The sequence below is a fragment of the Cherax quadricarinatus genome, chromosome 9, assembly GCF_038502225.1.
Source record: "Cherax quadricarinatus isolate ZL_2023a chromosome 9, ASM3850222v1, whole genome shotgun sequence".
Taxonomy (NCBI): Eukaryota; Metazoa; Arthropoda; class Malacostraca; order Decapoda; family Parastacidae; genus Cherax; species Cherax quadricarinatus.
The window spans coordinates 18,493,229-18,511,467 of NC_091300.1; the positions used below are offsets into that span (position 1 = coordinate 18,493,229).

The 18,239-nt window shown below is 40.3% G+C and overlaps 1 protein-coding gene across 8 annotated transcripts in view; it reads right to left on the reverse strand.

The window, feature by feature from the left end:
* The window catches only part of Khc-73 (Kinesin heavy chain 73), an 886,736-nt gene that overhangs the window by 455,140 nt on the left and 413,357 nt on the right, over positions 1-18,239 (reverse strand). For 6 of the 8 annotated variants that reach the window (XM_070083279.1, XM_070083274.1, XM_070083277.1 and 3 more), the window contains one exon: positions 12,097-12,361. In XM_070083279.1, the coding sequence (XP_069939380.1) occupies positions 12,097-12,361 (265 nt within the window). The remainder of the gene's footprint in view (positions 1-12,096; positions 12,362-18,239) is intronic. The other 2 variants (XM_070083276.1, XM_070083280.1) reach the window with 1 other exon arrangement.

Consider the following 18,239-nt stretch of genomic DNA (forward strand, 5'->3'; position numbering starts at 1 on the left):
TCCTGCAGCACACGGTGCATAATGAGAAAAAAAAAACTTTTTCCATTTTTTTTTAATAAATCAGCGACTTTGCAGTGTATTTTCGTATAGTATTTATTGTTGTATTCTAGTTTTCTTGGTCTCATTTGATAGAATGGAAGACATATTACTGAAATTGAGATGATTTTGACTGGTTTTACAATGAAAGGTGCCTTGAAATTGAGCTCAAAGTAGCAGAAATGTTCGATTTTTACCAAACTTCAAAAGTAAACAAATCGTGCCAAGCGTGCAATACACGTCAACTGGTGAGTCTAATATTCTTTCACAAGTGCACCAATAATATTTATACCATTTTTTACACTAATGCAGTAGTCTGCATAACAGTAAATCTTATATTTTTTGTGAGAATAAAAATTCAAAGTGGAAAGCAAAAGAATATAAGAGGGGCCTTGAGACGTGACTAATGACTAGAGGAAATGTCATTTTAGTGCCAGGAATGTCTTTCTTGTTTATTCTGGACCCTATTCCGAAATTGGCATCTTTTGAAATTTGTGTGAAATTGGCAAAATTGCTAAATTCTGACCACTGTACTGGATAGTTGAATTTATAAATGGGTGGTTTCTTGCACCCATTCGATAGAAAAAATGGAGTTCTAGCGAAATATTCATGTTTTTTGTCGACTAGTACAGCGAAATTGGCCGAAAATGGGGCTCAATGTGGGCAAAATCGCCGATCCGTAAACATCGCCAAGACCGCTAACTTTGCGAGAGCATAATTCCGTAAGTTTTCTATCAAATTTCAAACTTTTGGTGTCGTTATGATCGGGAAAAGATTCTCTATCTTTTCATAAGAGAAAATAATTTTTTTTTTTTTTAAATTTGGCCGACCCTGAGAACGAGTTTCGGAGAGGGCCTGTCGACCCTCAAAGGGTTAAAACACTTGAGATATTTTCTTTTATTTATTGTATTTGAACATTGTGCATCTCTAATGACTATTACCAAAGATGTCAAGAACATCAGTGGGATGGATGGAGTTGCATACTTGAAGCTAGTTTAGGAATTCTTGGCTTCATACCAGCTTATGTCTACCTCGGCTGATGCTCACAGATAAACTGACAGTGTGAAATAGAGGCAGCCTCAGGAAGTGAGTGACGCGTACTGGACAGGTCGATCTGGGCTACTGAGTGACTTTTGTCCTGAAGCATACTTGTCAAAATACTTTTGGGTTTCCACACACTTAGCTATATATTCCTTCTTTTCTAATACTGTATATTAGTTTTTGATGTTTATTGTTATTTGGTTTAACTTTATTACTTACTTATAATAGGTTTACTTTACAACTTTATATACTAAGACAAAGTTAACAATAATCCTCATACCGGGTACCGCATTGTTTTCTTGATTTTCAGAATTCATAACTTTTTTCTGTCACCCCTCCATTACCCCCCAAAAATGGTTAAATTACCCCCAGGGGGTAATTTACCCCCAGTTTGGGAACCACTGTCTTAAACAATAAAACTACTAAACAAGCTCTTTGTAAAAAATTATTGCCTTCAAATCATGAGATAAACTACTGTACTAATATAATTAATATTTTATTTGTCTACTCACCAATGAACTATGGATGGGTATCGATGTGCTATTCTGAAACAGGACTGCTAAGAATTCATAAAAAAGACTTAAAATTACAAACAGTATATATACAGCAAATTAAATAAAACAGTTTTGTCAGGAGTGTGAGAGATTGTTATAGATGGTACAGCAAGACAGAGAGGCATAAACTGGCTGAGGTAAATGATAACAGGAACCTCTTAATTAAATAATGTAAAAAAAAAGAGGAGGAATACGAGATACTGTCAAAAAATTCCCAGACTTAAATTACCACATGCTTCCTGGCTGAAATATAGTAGTGGCATTGATTACAGTACACTCTTTTGTGAAGTAGAGTGGCAAGATTTAGTGAGGTCAGTCATTCCACTGAGGTTTGACAGGCATTTTTTTGTCTTGTTGCCACTGCAATTTTTTTTGTGCAACAACGAAATCTTTGAAGGGAGGGTGGGGAGGGAGGGAAGAGAGAGTGAGTGTGAGAGTGAGTGTGAGAGAATGAGTGTGAGAGAGTGAGTGTGAGAGAGTGAGTGTGAGAGAGTGAGTGTGAGAGAGTGAGTGTGAGAGAGTGAGTGTGAGAGAGTGAGTGTGAGAGAGTGTAAGTGTGAGAGTGTGTGAGTGTGTGTACTCACCTAGTTGAGGTTGCAAGAGTGTGTGTGAGTGTGATTGTGTGTGTGTGTGTGTGTACTCACCTATTTACTCACCTATTTGTGGTTGCAGGGGTCGAATCCTAGCTCCTGGCCCCGCCTCTTCACCGGTTGCTACTAGGCCCTCTCTCTCCCCGCTCCATGAGCTTTATCAAACCTCGTCTTAAAACTGTGTATGGTTCCTGCCTCCACTACGTCATTTTCTAGGCTATTCCACTGCCTTACAACTCTATGACTGAAGAAATACTTCCTACTATCTCTCTGACTCATTTGTGTCTTCAACTTCCAATTGTGGCCTCTTGTTTCTGTGTCCCCTCCCTGGAACATCCTGTCTTTGTCCACCTTGTCTATTCCACGCAGTATTTTGTGTGTATGTGTGTGTGTGTGTGTGTGTGTGTGTGTGTGTGTGTGTGTGTGTGTGTGTGTGTGTGTGTGTGTGTGTGTGTGTGTGTGTGTGTGTGTGTGCGCGCACATGCATGCTCACCTAATTGTGGTTGCAGGGGTCGAGACTCAGCTCCTGGCCCCGCCACTTCAATGACCGTTGCTAGGTCCTCCCTCTCCCTGCTCCATGAACTTTATCATACCTTGTCTTAAAACTATGTATAGTTCCTGCCTCCACTACATCGCCTGCCAGACTATTCCACTTCCTAACTACTCTATGACTGAAGAAATACTTCCTAACATCCCTCTGACTCATCTGAGTCTTCAGCTTCCAATTGTGACCCCTTGTTTCTGTGTCCCATCTCTGGAACATCGTGTCTCTGTCCACCTTGTTTATTCCACGCAGTATTTTGTATGTTGTTATCAAGTCTTCCCTGACCCTCCAGTCCTCCAGCGTCGTTGGACCGATTTCCCTTAACCTTTCTTCATAGGACATTCCCCTTAGCTCTGGAACTAACCTTGTTGCAAACCTTTGCACTTTCTCTAATTTCTTGATGTGTTTGACCAGGTGTGTGTTCCAAACTGGTGCAGCGTACTCCAGTATGGGCCTGACGTACACAGTGTATAAAGTCTTGAAAGGATTCCTTACAGAGGTACTGGAATGCTATTCTCAGGTTTGCCAAGTGCCCATATGTTGCAGCAGTTATCTGGTTAATGTGTGCTTCTGGCGATGTACTCGGTATTATACTCACCCCTAGGTCTTTCTCCTTGAGGTTTGCAGCCTTTGGCCTCCTAGCTTATACTCTACAGTCTTCTTTGCCCTCCTCCTATCTTCATGACTTTGCATTTGGTGGTTAAATTCTAGGAGCCAGTTTCTGGACCACACATCCAGCCTGTCCAGGTCTCTTTGTAGACCTGTCTGGTCTGTGTCTGATTTAATTCTCCTCATTAACTTAACATCATTTGCAAACAGGGACACTTCTGAGTCTATCCCTTCCGTCATGTCTTTCACATATACCAAGAATAGCACTGGTCCCAGGACTGACCCCTTTGGGACCCCGCTCATCACCGGCACCCACTGTGATACCTCAGGTATTCTCTGATCCATTGCAGTGCCCTTCCTGTTATATTTGTCTGTTCCTCTAGCTTCTGTACTAATCTCTTGTGAGGAACTGTGTCGAAGGCCTTCTTGCAGTCCAAGAAAATGCAATCAACTCACCCCTCTCCCTCATTTCTTACTTCAGTTACCTTGTCATAAAACTCTAGTAGGTTTGTGACACAGGATTTAACTTCCATGAATCCGTGCTGGCAGTCGTTTATAATCTTGTTCTGCTCCAGGTGCTCCACCACTCTCCTCCTGATAATCTTTTCCAAGACTTTGCAAACTATACACGTCAGTGACACTGGTCTATAATTTAGTGCTTCATTTCTGTCTCCTTTCTTAAAGATGGGGACTACATTTGCCTTCTTCCATACTTCAGGTAGTTGCCCAGTTTCAAGGGAAGTGTTGAAGATTTTGGTTAGTGGCACATGTAGTGTCTCTGCTCCCTCTCTAAGGACCCATGGAGAGATGTTGTCCAGTCCCACCGCCTTTGAGGTATCAAGGTCACTTAGGAGCTTCTCCACCTCCTCCTCAGTTGTGTGCAATTCATCCAACACTTGCTAGTATATCCCTTGTTGATGTACCCCACTGTTTTGTCTTCCCAGTGTCCCTTCAGCCTCCACTGTAAATACTTCCTGAAATCTCATGTTGAGCTCCTCACATACTTCCTGGTCATTTCTTGTGAGCTCCCCACCTTCTTTCCTCAGCCTGATTACCTGGTCCTTGACTGTTGTCTTCCTTCTGATGTGGTTGTAGAGTAGTTTTGGGACAGACTTGACTTTCAATGCTATGTCATTTTCATACTGCCGCTGTGCCTCCCTCCTTATCTGTGCATACTTGTTTCTGGCTCGTCGACTAATCTCTTTATTTTCCCGAGTCCTTTGCCTTCTGTACTTTTTCCATTCTCTAGAGCACTTAGTTTTTACCTCCCTACACCTTCGGATAAACCAAGGGCTCATTCTGTCCTTCCCATTATTTCTGTTACCCTTGGGAACAAACCTTTCCTCTGCCTCCTTGCATTTTGTTGTTACAAAGTCCATCATTTCGTTTACTGATTTTCCTACCAACTCCTGCTCCCACTGAACCTCCTGCAGGAAGGTCCTCATTCCTGTGTAGTCCCCCCTTTTATAGTTTAGCTTTTCCCTTTCTACTCCTGTTACCCTCTCCACTTTTAGCTCCACGATGTATTCAAAGCTCATAACCACGTGGTCACTAGCTCCAAGGGGCCTTTCATATGTGATGTGCTCAATGTCTGAGCTACTCAGGGTGAACACAAGGTCCAGTCTTGCTGGTTCATCCTCCCCTCTCTCTCTGGTAGTGTCCCTAACATGTTGGTGCATGATATTTGCCAGCACCACATCCATCATCTTGGCTCTCCATATTTCAGGACCCCCATGTGGCTCCAGGTTTTCCCAATCAATCTCCCTGTGATTGAAGTCACTTAGGACCAGTAACTTCACTCTACTTGAGTGAGCTCTTCTTGCCACCTCAGCTAGTGTGTCCACCATTGTTCTGCTGCACTCATCATATTCCTCTCTTGACCTCCTGCAGTTTTGTGGTGGGTTATACATCACTGCAATGACTGCCTTGTGTTCCCCTGACTGAACTGTACCTACTTTGTAATCCCTTTCTCCAATCTCGTCCATTCCTTCCATTTTTTGATAACCCCACCGGTTTTTAATTAGTAGTGCAACCCCCACTCCCCCTCTGCTCCTATCCTTCCTCAGGATCTGATATCCGGGTGGGAAGATTGCATCTGTTATTATCTCAGTGAGTTTTGTTTCTGTAACCGCTACGATGTCTGGGAACATCTCCTTGATTCTTTCATACCATTCCTCACATTAATCGTTACTCCATCCATGTTCGTGTACCAAACCTTCAATTTCTTTTCAATAACTGTGGTCTGGGGAGAGAGGTGGGCTAGGGGGAACAGGTGCCCTGGCAGGGGCCTATAGGGGGTTGTTATGGGAGTGGGGTGTGGGGTGTGGGGGCAGAGGGCCTATGGGGGGTTTCAGTGGAGGTGGGGGTGAGGGGTATGGGGGGAGATGGCCTAGGGGGGGTTACAGTGAGGGTGGGGGTTGTGGTTAGGGGGATGGGGATAGAGGGTACAGTGTGTGGGTTGCTGTGGGTTACTGTGAGGGTGGGGTTTGTGGTGAGGGGGATGGGGGGGAGAAGGTACACTGTGTGGGTTACTGTGGGCTTCAGTGGGGGTGAGGTTTGAGCTGAGGGGGATGTGTGGGTTACTGAGGGTTACTGTGGGGGTGGGGTTTGTGCAGAAGGGGATGTATGTATGTACTCACCTAATTGTGGTTGCAGGGGTCGAGATTCAGCTCGTATGTGTGTATGTGTATGAATGTATGTATGTGTGTATGTGTGTGTATGTGTGTGTATGTGTGTGTGTGTGTGTATGTGTATGTGTATGTGTATGTGTATGTGTGTGTGTGTGTGTGTGTGTGTGTGTGTGTGTGCATGAGCGTGTGTGTGAAATTCTGTTTCAAGCTTGGTAAAATACTCACAAAGTGCTTCAACAAGCATTTGGCACTAAGCATTCGGGTGGACACAGTGTTTTGAATGGTTTTTCAGTTCAAAGAAGAATGAATATCAGATGAGGATGAAGAAAGTGAGGAAGGCTATTCCACACACATTGTTGTCAAGAGTATCCAGGACACTGTAAGTATTGTGGGAATTTCTTATGGGTTGTGTCAAAGTATTTTTGACTGAAAATTTGAATATGAGGCGAGTGGCTTGCTGACTCAAGACCAGACCTAAATTTTCTGACCAAAAACAACATGGCAGTCATCCCATCCTCTTTACTCCACAGATCTAGCCCCTGTGACTACTTCCTTTTCTCCGAAATAAAAATGGCACTCAAGGGGTGGCTTTTTAATAATATGGAGATTCAAGTAAAATCATTGGCTGCATTAGATGCCATTTAGAAAGAGGAGCTGAAAAAATGTTTCAAGAAGTTGCAGAGGTGCTGGAATCATTGTACAGCCTCCCAAGCAAGGTACACTGAGAAAGACAACTAGGTCTGGTTGCAGACCTTTTTGAAAGCATTCATTTATTCATTAAAGATTTTCCGGTACTTCCGGCCCGGGTCTTTTTGAAAGCACCTCTCATGTACTATACATGAGATATGTCAGCAGTTTGCTAGACTGTGTATTAGCAGATAAAATGTTGATGAGGTGATTTCTGGATATGAAATGAAAATGTTTATTTCTTTGCAAAGCTTACAATGTGTGGTTTATATATTATAAAATATTAATTACAAAGAAAGTCATTAGCATGCATAGGCATTTCAGGCAGACTAATCCTAATTCTTACTCTATATTGAAACAAGTTATGGAGCAGTACATTTAAATATGCATTATTGTATACTGATATAAAAGTTAGGTAACTGAAATGATTAACATTAATTAGATTTTGTTATGGGGCTATAGGACCCAACATGTATTTATAAGTAACAGTTACTTTGGAATACCTAATTATATTGAATTGATGGGGACTTTGCTCTAAATGTCAGAAGGACTGATCAACCTTTTGACTGAGAGGCAGCTGGGTCAAGCCTATTTTTCTCAATATAATAGGTTATACTATAGACACATAAACACACAATTTAAATAAGTAGTTTATAAAGTTGTATTTCTTTTTGTAAAAGTAAAATTAAGGTGTGGTAGAATTGTGGTAACTGGAGAATTATGCTTGGCAACAGTCTTTTGTTTTGGTGGGAGGAGCTTAGCCAGGCTCTCTCTCTCTCTCCCTCTCACTGACTCTCTCTCTCTGTGGCTGACCTTCAACCTGGCAGGATCTCTGGGTCCTTCTCCTATCTTTTGGGGCATCATGTGTGCTCCAGGGGTGAGTTTTTATAATTTAAGTTTTGGCCACCATACCCAGGGTGACTAAAGTGTGTCAAAACACTGGTTAGCCCAGAGTTATGTCAGGAAGAGTGAAGGACAAGAGTTGTTGCAACACACCATGTGGAGCACAGGCATGGAGTGTGTAGATTTTGTTTTGAAAATGGAGGCTGTGATTGTATATTCTGTACATATCTATTGAGAATACAGTTATATTTTTATAGTAGTAGTTTACATAACCTGTGAAGAGGGCTGGTGAAAGGGTATCAGAGACACTCAAGATGATCAGCCATGATGTAAGTATTACCCCTAGACAAATAAGGCCATTAAGTAAAAGCTACCCCACACTAGAGCATGTAGTGAGAACCTTACTATCAAGGTAATAAGGGACAAACCAACGTAACAGATTTGTAATAGTGAGGTAGTACAAAATATATAACAATATTACAATTAGTAAATTTAGTAATGGGAATGGTTTTATCTTGGCATGATACACTGTTTCTATAAAAGCTCCTATATTGGGAGAGTATTTCAGGCAAATAGCAATAGCTAAATTAGGAATTTTATATTTACAGTCATTTGGGTGAGTGTAAGTGTAAAATAGGGGGAAATACAGATAACAAAAGTAAGTCTATTTTGTTTTGGATGTATTCATGATAGAAAAAAGAGAATAGGTGGTTTTTACATAGTTAGCTGATGATGAGGTGTGTTAGGGAGATCAGACGTTTTTTAACGGTAGTTGTGAAAATGGTGGTTGAGTCTGCAGTTCTACAGTTTTCGGGCAGGGAGTTCCAGATTTTAGGCCCTTTTATGTACATTGAGTTTTTGTAGAGATTTAGCCGGACACGAGAAATGTTAAAGAGATTTTTGTGTCTGGTATTGAGGCTATGGGTCCTGTTGCAGCTATCAAGAAAGTGTTTGGGAGTGTTGAAGGGTAACTTGATAAATTAGATCATGACTTGGTGAAAACTACAGTATGAGAGCATAATAGTACTAAAACTTTTATATGGGTATGACACATGGGCTCTGAATTTTAGAGAGAGGAAGAAGTTAGAAGTAGTGGAGATGTCATGTTTGAGAGTAGTGTGTGGTGTGAATATTATGCAGAGAATTTAAAGGGGTAGAAATTAAAAGGTGGTGTGGAGATCAACAAAGGTATAATTCAAGTGCTGAGGAGAGGTTGAGGTAGTTTAGGCATGTAGAAAGGATGGAGAGAGATAATTGATGAAGACAGTGTATAAAACTGGGGTTGAAGGAAGGAGGGGTAGGGGATCATCCCAGGAACAGCTGGAGGGAGAGGGATGGGTTAAAAGGAGGTTTTAAATTTTAGGTTCTTGAGCATCCAGCAGGCTTGTGTACATCAGATAGGAGAGAATAGAGATAAATGGTTTTTAACAAAACATGTTTTAAATGATAATGGCAGCCCTTTAGTTATAGGTAATACATATTTTAAGAAAAAGAGGATAAATAAGTATACAAGATATGATGTAGGGCGAAATGACAGTAGTTTGTTGGATTATGTATTGGTAGATAAAAAACTGTTGAGTAGACTTCAGGATGTACATGTTTACAGAGGGGCCACAGATATATCAGATCACTTTCTAGTTGTAGCTACACTGAGAGTAAAAGGTAGATGGGATACAAGGAGAATAGAAGCATCAGGGAAGAGAGAGGTAAAGGTTTATAAACTAAAAGAGGAGGCAGTTAGGGTAAGATATAAACAGCTATTGGAGGATAGATGGGCTAATGAGAGCATAGGCAATGGGGTCGAAGAGGTATGGGGTAGGTTTAAAAATGTAGTGTTAGAGTGTTCAGCAGAAGTTTGTGGTTACAGGAAAGTGGGTGCAGGAGGGAAGAGGAGTGATTGGTGGAATGATGATGTAAAGAGAGTAGTAAGGGAGAAAAAGTTAGCATATGAGAGGTTTTTACAAATTAGAAGTGATGCAAGGAGGGAAGAGTATATGGAAAAAAAGAGAGAGGTTAAGAAAGTGGTGAAGCAATGTAAAAAGAGAGCAAATGAGAGAGTGGGTGAGATGTTATCAACAAATTTTGTTGAAAATAAGAAAAAGTTTTGGAGTGAGATTAACAAGTTAAGGAAGCCTAGAGAACAAATGGATTTGTCAGTTAAAAATAGGAGAGGAGAGTTATTAAATGGAGAGTTAGAGGTATTGGGAAGATGGAGGGAATATTTTGAGGAATTGTTAAATGTTGATGAAGATAGGGAAGCTGTGATTTCGTGTATAGGGCAAGGAGGAATAACATCTTGTAGGAGTGAGGAAGAGCCAGTTGTGAGTGTGGGGGAAATTCATGAGGCAGTAGGTAAAATGAAAGGGGATAAGGCAGCCGGGATTGATGGGATAAAGATAGAAATGTTAAAAGCAGGTGGGGATATAGTTTTGGAGTGGTTGGTGCAATTATTCAATAAATGTATGGAAGAGGGTAAGGTACCTAGGGATTAGCAGAGAGCATGCATAGTTCCTTTGTATAAAGGCAAAGGGGACAAAAGAGAGTGCAAAAATTATAGGGGGATAAGTCTGTTGAGTATACCTGGTAAAGTGAATGGTAGAGTTATTATTGAAAGAATTAAGAGTAAGACTGAGAATAGGATAGCAGATGAACAAGGAGGCTTTAGGAAAGGTAGGGGGTGTGTGAACCAGGTGTTTACAGTGAAATATATAAGTGAACAGTATTTAGATAAGGCTAAAGAGGTCTTTGTGGCATTTATGAATTTAGAAAAGGCGTATGACAGGGTGGATAGGGGGGCAATGTGGCAGATGTTGCAAGTGTATGGTGTAGGAGGTAGGTTACTGAAAGCAGTGAAGAGTTTTTACGAGGATAGTGAGGCTCAAGTTAGAGTATGTAGGAAAGAGGGAAATTATTTCCCAGTAAAAATAGGCCTTAGACAAGGATGTGTGATGTTACCGTGGTTGTTTAATATATTTATAGATGGGGTTGTAAGAGAAGTAAATGCGAGGGTCTTGGCAAGAGGCGTGGAGTTAAAAGATAAAGAATCACACATAAAGTGGGAGTTGTCACAGTTGCTCTTTGCTGTTGACACTGTGCTCTTGGGAGATTCTGAAGAAAAGTTGCAGAGATTGGTGGATGAATTTGGTAGGGTGTTCAAAAGAAGAAAATTAAAAGTGAATACAGGAAAGCGTAAGGTTATGAGGATAACAAAAAGATTAGGTGATGAAAGATTGGATATCAGATTGGAGGGAGAGAGTATGGAGGAGGTGAATGTATTCAGATATTTGGGAGTGGACGTGTCAGCAGATGGGTCTATGAAAGATGAGGTGAATCATAGAATTGATGAGGGGAAAAGGGTGAGTGGTGCACTTAGGAGTCTGTGGAGACAAAGAACTTTGTCCTTGGAGGCAAAGAGAGGAATGTATGAGAGTATAGTTTTACAAACTCTCTTATATGGGTGTGAAGCATGGGTGATGAATGTTGCAGCGAGGAGAAGGCTGGAGGCAGTGGAGATGTCATGTCTGAGGGCAATGTGTGGTGTGAATATAATGCAGAGAATTCGTAGTTTGGAAGTTAGGAGGAGGTGCGGAATTACCAAAACTGTTGTCCAGAGGGCTGAGGAAGGGTTGTTGAGGTGGTTCGGACATGTAGAAAGAATGGAGTGAAACAGAGTGACTTCAAGAGTGTATCAGTCTGTAGTGGAAGGAAGGCGAGGTAGGGGTCGGCCTAGGAAACGTTGGAGGGAGGGGGTAAAGGAGGTTTTGTGTGCGAGGGGCTTGGACTTCCAGCAGGCATGCGTGAGCGTGTTTGATAGGAGTGAATGGAGACAAATGGTTTTTAATACTTGACGTGCTGTTGGAGTGTGAGCAAAGTAACATTTATAAAGGGGTTCGGGGAAACTGGCAGGCCGGACTTGAGTCCTGGAGATGGGAAGTACAGTGCCTGCACTCTGAAGGAGGGGTGTTAATGTTGCAGTTTAAAACTGTAGTGTAAAGCACCCTTCTGGCAAGACAGTGATGGAGTGAATGATGGTGAAAGTTTTTCTTTTTTGGGCCACCCTGCCTTGGTGGGAATCAGCCAGTGTGATAATAAAAAAAAATGTTTTTGGAGTGTGAGCAAGGTAACATTTATGAAGGGATTGGGGGAAATGATTAGCCAGACTTGAATCCTGGCGGTGAATAGGTAGTGTCTGCACTTTGTAGAAGGGGTGGAGATGTTGTCGGAGGATAAGCTGAATTGTAGTGTTAGCACACTTCTGAAGAAGACCACTAGTGACTGAATGAATGATGGTGTCTTTGTCTCTGTATCACCTTGTTCTGGCCGGAAACAGCCATGGAGATAAAAAAAAAATTTAAATACAAATGCTAAATCAACTGAATGGAAACCTGATCCCAGTTTTCTATTTTTTTTTTCTTTTGCTGTTTTTTAACCACCACCCAAACTGGCAAGTGGGAGAAACAATGGCAATTCTGGATGGTAGAAGACCAGTTAAGAGCCATAAATGTAAAAGACAGTCAAATAAATTGCAGAAGCTTAATCTTTTCCACAGAATATAATCATACCTGGTTTGGCTTTCCTTTCCTCTTGAGTAGAATTGCTGGTTCACTAACAAATGCAGATCTCTTCCGGTTGGGAGACAAATTCTGTGGAGGAATTTGTAGGGTCACCCCAAATGTTGTCTGTCTGCCCATTTCATCAGCAAATATGTTTGCCTCACGTACCAAGGTGTTAGCCTTCATAATATCTTGTCTAAGCTGAGCTAAGCTGCGCCTGAACATATCCTCTCTGCCAGGGTACAAAAGAGAACTTTGCTCGAACATGTCCTCTCTGAAGTGTAACAAAAATAATTAATATACATAAATTTAACACTATCAAACTGATAAAGCTGGGTGGGTGGAAGATTTTTCACAAAAAAATGCATGCTCCCAGTGAAATTAAATAAGATGCTAATGAAGCAATGCCACATTATAATGTACATCAGTGAGATTAAATAATTCCTGCATAAAATTATACGTGAAACAGGAATTCTTATGAATATATGATAAGTCTCAATGATGATGTAAAATCTGAGAGTAACTACATTAAAGAATATCATTAGATTGAGAGAGAAGTACATTTTTACAGCACTGGAATCCCTGTTATACAGTGGACCCCCGCATACCAATTTTAATCCGTGCAAGAGGGCTCATTGGTATGCGAAATAATCGGTATGCGAATGAATTTTCCCCATAAGAAATAACGGAAATCAAATTAATCCGTGCAAGACACCCAAAAGTATGAAAAAAAAAATTTTACCACGTGAAATATACATTTTCCTAAACACAAAGAGAAGGATACATGCACAATAGTAGAGTAGTACATGCACAGTATATATTGTGCATGTACTAGTCTACTAAATGAAGAATAAATGACACTTACCTTTATTGAAGATGCAGCAATGACTGATGAGACACTGTGTCCTGGGAGTGCCTTTTCCTCCTGAGTACTGTAGGTCCTGTTTGATATTTTCTTCCAGAACATGCCTTATCACACTGTGTATGTCACTACGATTCTTAAATCTCTCAAACCAACCTTTGCTGGCTTTAAATTCACCAATATGAGCACTAGTTCCAGGTATTTTTCCCTGTTCACCTGGGTGTTAGTCGACTGGTGTGGGTTGCATCCTGGGAGACAAGATTAAGGACCCCAATGGAAATAAGTTAGACAGTCTTCGATGACACTGACTTTTTTGGGTTATCCTGGGTGGCAAATCCTCTGGGGTTAATTGTTTCTTGGTATATTCTCAATAAGCCACACCAACAACAGTGCTACAGCAGCAGCAGACGATGCTACAGCAGCAGCAGACGATGCTACAGCAGCAGCAGACGATGCTACAGCAGCAGCAGCAGCTGACAGTGCTACAGCAGCAGCAGACGATGCTACAGTAGCAGCAGACGATGCTACAGCAGCAGCAGACGATGCTACAGCAGCAGCAGCAGCTGACAGTGCAGCAGCAGCTGTACCACCAATAGTAGCGATGGTTGATTGGGGTTTATTATACAACCTGGCCAGCTCGGAGACACGCACTCCACTTTCATACTTATCAATGATCTTTTTCTTCATCTCTATAGTAATTCTCACCCTTATTGCTGTAGGGTTGGCACTAGAAGCTTTCTTGGGACCCATGGTCACTTATTTTCCTGATAAAATCACCAAAAACACTGTAATAATACGAAATGTTACGATTGTATGCTTGGATGCTACTGCGGAGGCTGGCTGGTAAACAATGCCACCGGCGGAACATGTGAGGCTGGCTAAGGCGCACATTGGACGCGTCTCGGACGAACAGCGGTGAGCGGGTTTTTGAGCGGTATGCGAGGCAAAATTTTTGCGATTAAAGTGAGCGGTATGCGGAATAAACGGTATGTGATGCCAACGGTATGCGGGGGTCCACTGTACTAACAATAACATGCATGCAAGCTTACAACACTATCAACTGCTACCATTAGGATTTAACCCTCAACCCTGTCACTGTCCGTCATGTAGATCTATGTTATTGACGCAAGGGTCCCTCAACTTAAGACACACGATAACTGACTCAGAGATGAATAAACATCACCTGCTACTTGCTGGTGACTTTAAATATAAGCCTCATCCAAACAGCTGACCCCCAGGTAGCTGATTTCACAAACACTATGAGCAGCTGCTTGCTACTACCATCTATAACTGAACCAACAAGAATCACAGAGACAAGTTGTTATGCAGTGTGCTACAGGAAAATATTTTATAAAATAACGCTCCATATATGTCATTTTCAGTGTAGCATCCGGAAAGTGGACGTGTATTATTCCTTGTAAGCGAATGCGTTTTATTCCTGTCAGTCAGGCAGTGGCCAGGACAGGAGCAGATGAGAGGTGTTTAGTTCAGTACCAGACGGGCGGTCACGGGGTAAAGTCATCATGTTCAGGTGGTACTTTGAGTAGATAGTTTTGGCAAGTTTTTAGTGCATTCTGTTTTGTGCATTTTCTGGTGCTCTCATGTTTATTTGTAAAACCCTAGTATGCAGGGGCCTGTGTTTTGGAGAGTATTTAACATTTCCACTGTAGGCTATGTAACCTGCAGAAACGAGGGGCGTCATGGAGCCTCCCTGTTCATAAATGGTCATTTATTTTGTTTAACTCATTAGTAGCAGTGTGCTAGTGAGTTTAGGTGAGCTGGAGTGTGGTGGTTTTTTGGAGTAGATTGTAAGTTGTATGTAAGTTACTATTATTATTATATTATACAGTAAGGCCCCGCTTTACGGCGTTTTGCCTTATGGCGTTTCGCCTTATGGCGTTCCGCTAATACGGCGATGTCAAATTATGACCAAAATTTGCTATAGGGCAAGCAGTCTTTCAAATACGCCGCCCCCCCCACCCGGTTTGTTTACGTTTTCCGTGACTTCATCTATTATGTCAGGAAACTTTCCAAAATTTCAAGTGTTTTAAAGTTACTGCATATTTTATATGTACTCTGATAATTATACTTAAGTGTACCTGTACTTAAATATACTTACACACTATGCTGGTGTGCAGGTACACATTAAAATAGCTAAGTCTCTCTCTACTCGTGACGCCAATACTACGTAATAATAATCACTCTTGGGCACACTAAATGTCTTATTTTACATCAATATAGGCATTTTTATTAATCCATCTATGATATTTTCCTCAAAATTATATATGAAACCCATTACATAGCATATAAACATGATACATACACTCCCAGAATAAAAATTGATGTAAATATGAGATTTGTTTACAAAGCGGCTGTGTAGGTAGTGTCGGAAGAATTACGTTTTCTCTAGTCAAACTCGGGGATAACTGTAGAAAAATATTCTTTTCGTATGCCTTTACTCTATATATAGCAATTCACGACCCTTGTGGGTTTAGTGCTTTTTATAATAAATAATAATAATAATATTAATATTATTATTATTAATATTAGTAATAATAATAATAATTATTATTATTATTATTATTAATATTATTATCTTCATTCACTCTAAAAATGGTGTGTTGCTGTTTGTTTATTCTGAACTAACTTGTACACAATGTAAGAATATTTGTATTGTGAGGTAATTATTATTATAGTAAAAAAATATTGAGGCAAATGTTTTACAAACTCTTACAAATGGATGTGAATGAACTAAAAGTAGACACATATTAATACACATTTATTTCGCCTGACCAAGTGATCGTCCACTACCTGTTCAATTTGTGTTCTTACATTGTCTCAACTCTGTATCTTGTTCTCTCTCTCGTTTACTCTTTCGTTAACTAGTTGGCTCTCATTGATGATGGCGTCTAAGGTTAGCTGTGATAAAAAGAGAAGTCATAAGCCTCTTGCTTTAAGTGCCAAGTTAGAGGATGATGGTGTGCCATTCTGATTTTATTCAATAAACACCCTGCCACTCACCTCTCACACATTAATATTAATATTTTAAGGTAAGTAATAAGTGTACTCTGTGTGTATCTTACCTTTTCTTGTGTTTTTAATGCCCATTTCAATTGCTAACTTAATATAAGTTAGTGTAAACTTGTTGTCTGGTGTTTATTGCATATTTTATGTGTGCTCTGATAATAATACTTGTGGAGCTGTGTGGTAGCTGGGTGGAGGGACAACATTACATTTTCTCTACTCAGCCATCAGAGAAAACGTGTATGAATCTGTGTTTGGCCCAGCCACTCCCTCACTCTGCTTTTGTTTACAATTTTCGGCATGAATTATTCATTACTTCTACCTTCGCTTATGATGGCATCTAAAGGTACTTGTTAGAAATGATTAAATTCAGTGAACAAGGCATGTCGATGTTAATAATATGGCTCTGGGCCACAGTGTAGTTAGCCTGTAGGTGTAGCCCAGGCTACACCTACCGGCTACCTACACTGACTTTATACAAATAAATACTACTCACCTCTCTTCCTATATTAAGACTACACATATTTTAAGGTAAATAATGAGTGTACTGTATGTGCATTTTACCTCTCTGGGATGTTTTAAATATCGTATATTAAGTATGAGACGGGGAGCCAGTGCTACCTACACCTGGGCTACCTGCACCTGACTTCCTACAAATAAGTACTACTCACCTCTCTCCCTACATTAAGATTACAAATACTTTAAGATAAGTAATGAATTTACTGTGAATGTATTTTCTTTGTGTGTTTTTAATGCCTGGTTCTATTACTAACTTAATATAATTTAGTGTAAACTTGTTGTCTGGTATTTATATGCATTTATAAATGGAAAAAATGGCATTCTGCTTCCGGCGATGTCTGCTTTCCGGCGACAGCCTGGAACCTAACCCACCGTATAAGTGGGGCCCTACTGTATATATTTTTGTAGAGGTGAGTTTTTGTGTCCTTCCATATACAACGTTAATTATTTGCACTCATGCTTAATATGTATGAGTACATGCTGGCCCAAGGTTCGCTGTGTTTTCAGAGCAAATTTATAGCCCCTAGACAGCAGTGTAAGCAGCCTTCAGGAGCCAGGAACATTTTAATTAAGTTACTACATTAAACTCGTAACATGGGGGCCTGTAGTGAAGAATTATCACATTAAGAATGATAATTCAAATTTGAAACCTGGAGAGTCTTTAACCCCTTGACTGTCACAACCCCAAATCCTGAGGTGTCTCCTGGTGTCACAAATTCCCCCCCCCCCCAAAAAAAATTATTCTTTCTTATAAAATGATAGAGAAACTTTTCCCAATTGTAATGACACCAAAAGAACGAAATTTGACGGAAAACTGAGGCTGCAAAGTTAGCAACCTCAGCGATATTTACGAATCAGCGATTTCGCCCACTTTGAGCCCTATTTTCGGCTAATTCCATTGTTCCAGTTGACCAAACTCACAGCTACTTGTTTAGAGATCCATTTTTCTATCGAATGAGTACAAGAAACTGCCCATTTACCGATTTCAACTACCCAATAACGTGGTCAGAAATTTGTAATTTGGCCAATTTTACGAAAATTAAAAAAATATGACAATTTCAAAATAGGGTCCAGAATGAACAATGCAGACATTCCTGGCTCTAAAATAACATTTTCTTTGTTCATCAGTTACATCTCCAGGCCCCTCTGATATTATTCTTGCTTTCTATTTTGAATTTTTATTCCAACAAAAAATAGAAGATTTACTGCTATGCAGACTACTGCAGTATTGTAATAATTGTATAAATAATGTCAACCCATTCATGACTGCATATTAGAATGGCTACTTGGACATTTATTGGACAATGACATCATTTGTTTACTTCTGAACCGGTAAAAATCAAACATTTCCCTACTTTGAGCTCCATTTCAAGGTTCTTTTCATAGTAAAACCAATCAAAATTATCTCTATTTCTATAATATGTTTTCCATTCTATCAAATGAGACCAAGAAAACGAGAATACAACCATAAATACTATACAAAAATAGACCACAAATTCGGCATTTCAATTAAAAAAAAAGTTGAAGTTTTTTTTTCTCATTATGCACTTCATGCTGCAGGATTTCTTTTTATATGGTGCACACTGACCACACAGACCCATTCTCTCACATGTGGGCCTACCAGCTTTCTCCTGCTTGATTTGAAGCTGCTAGAATTTATGAGTATATATACGTCAAAAATGGTGGCTCGTAAGACGTATATATACGACCAAAACAGTCAAAGGGTTAAAGGAAGGATTATTAGTAC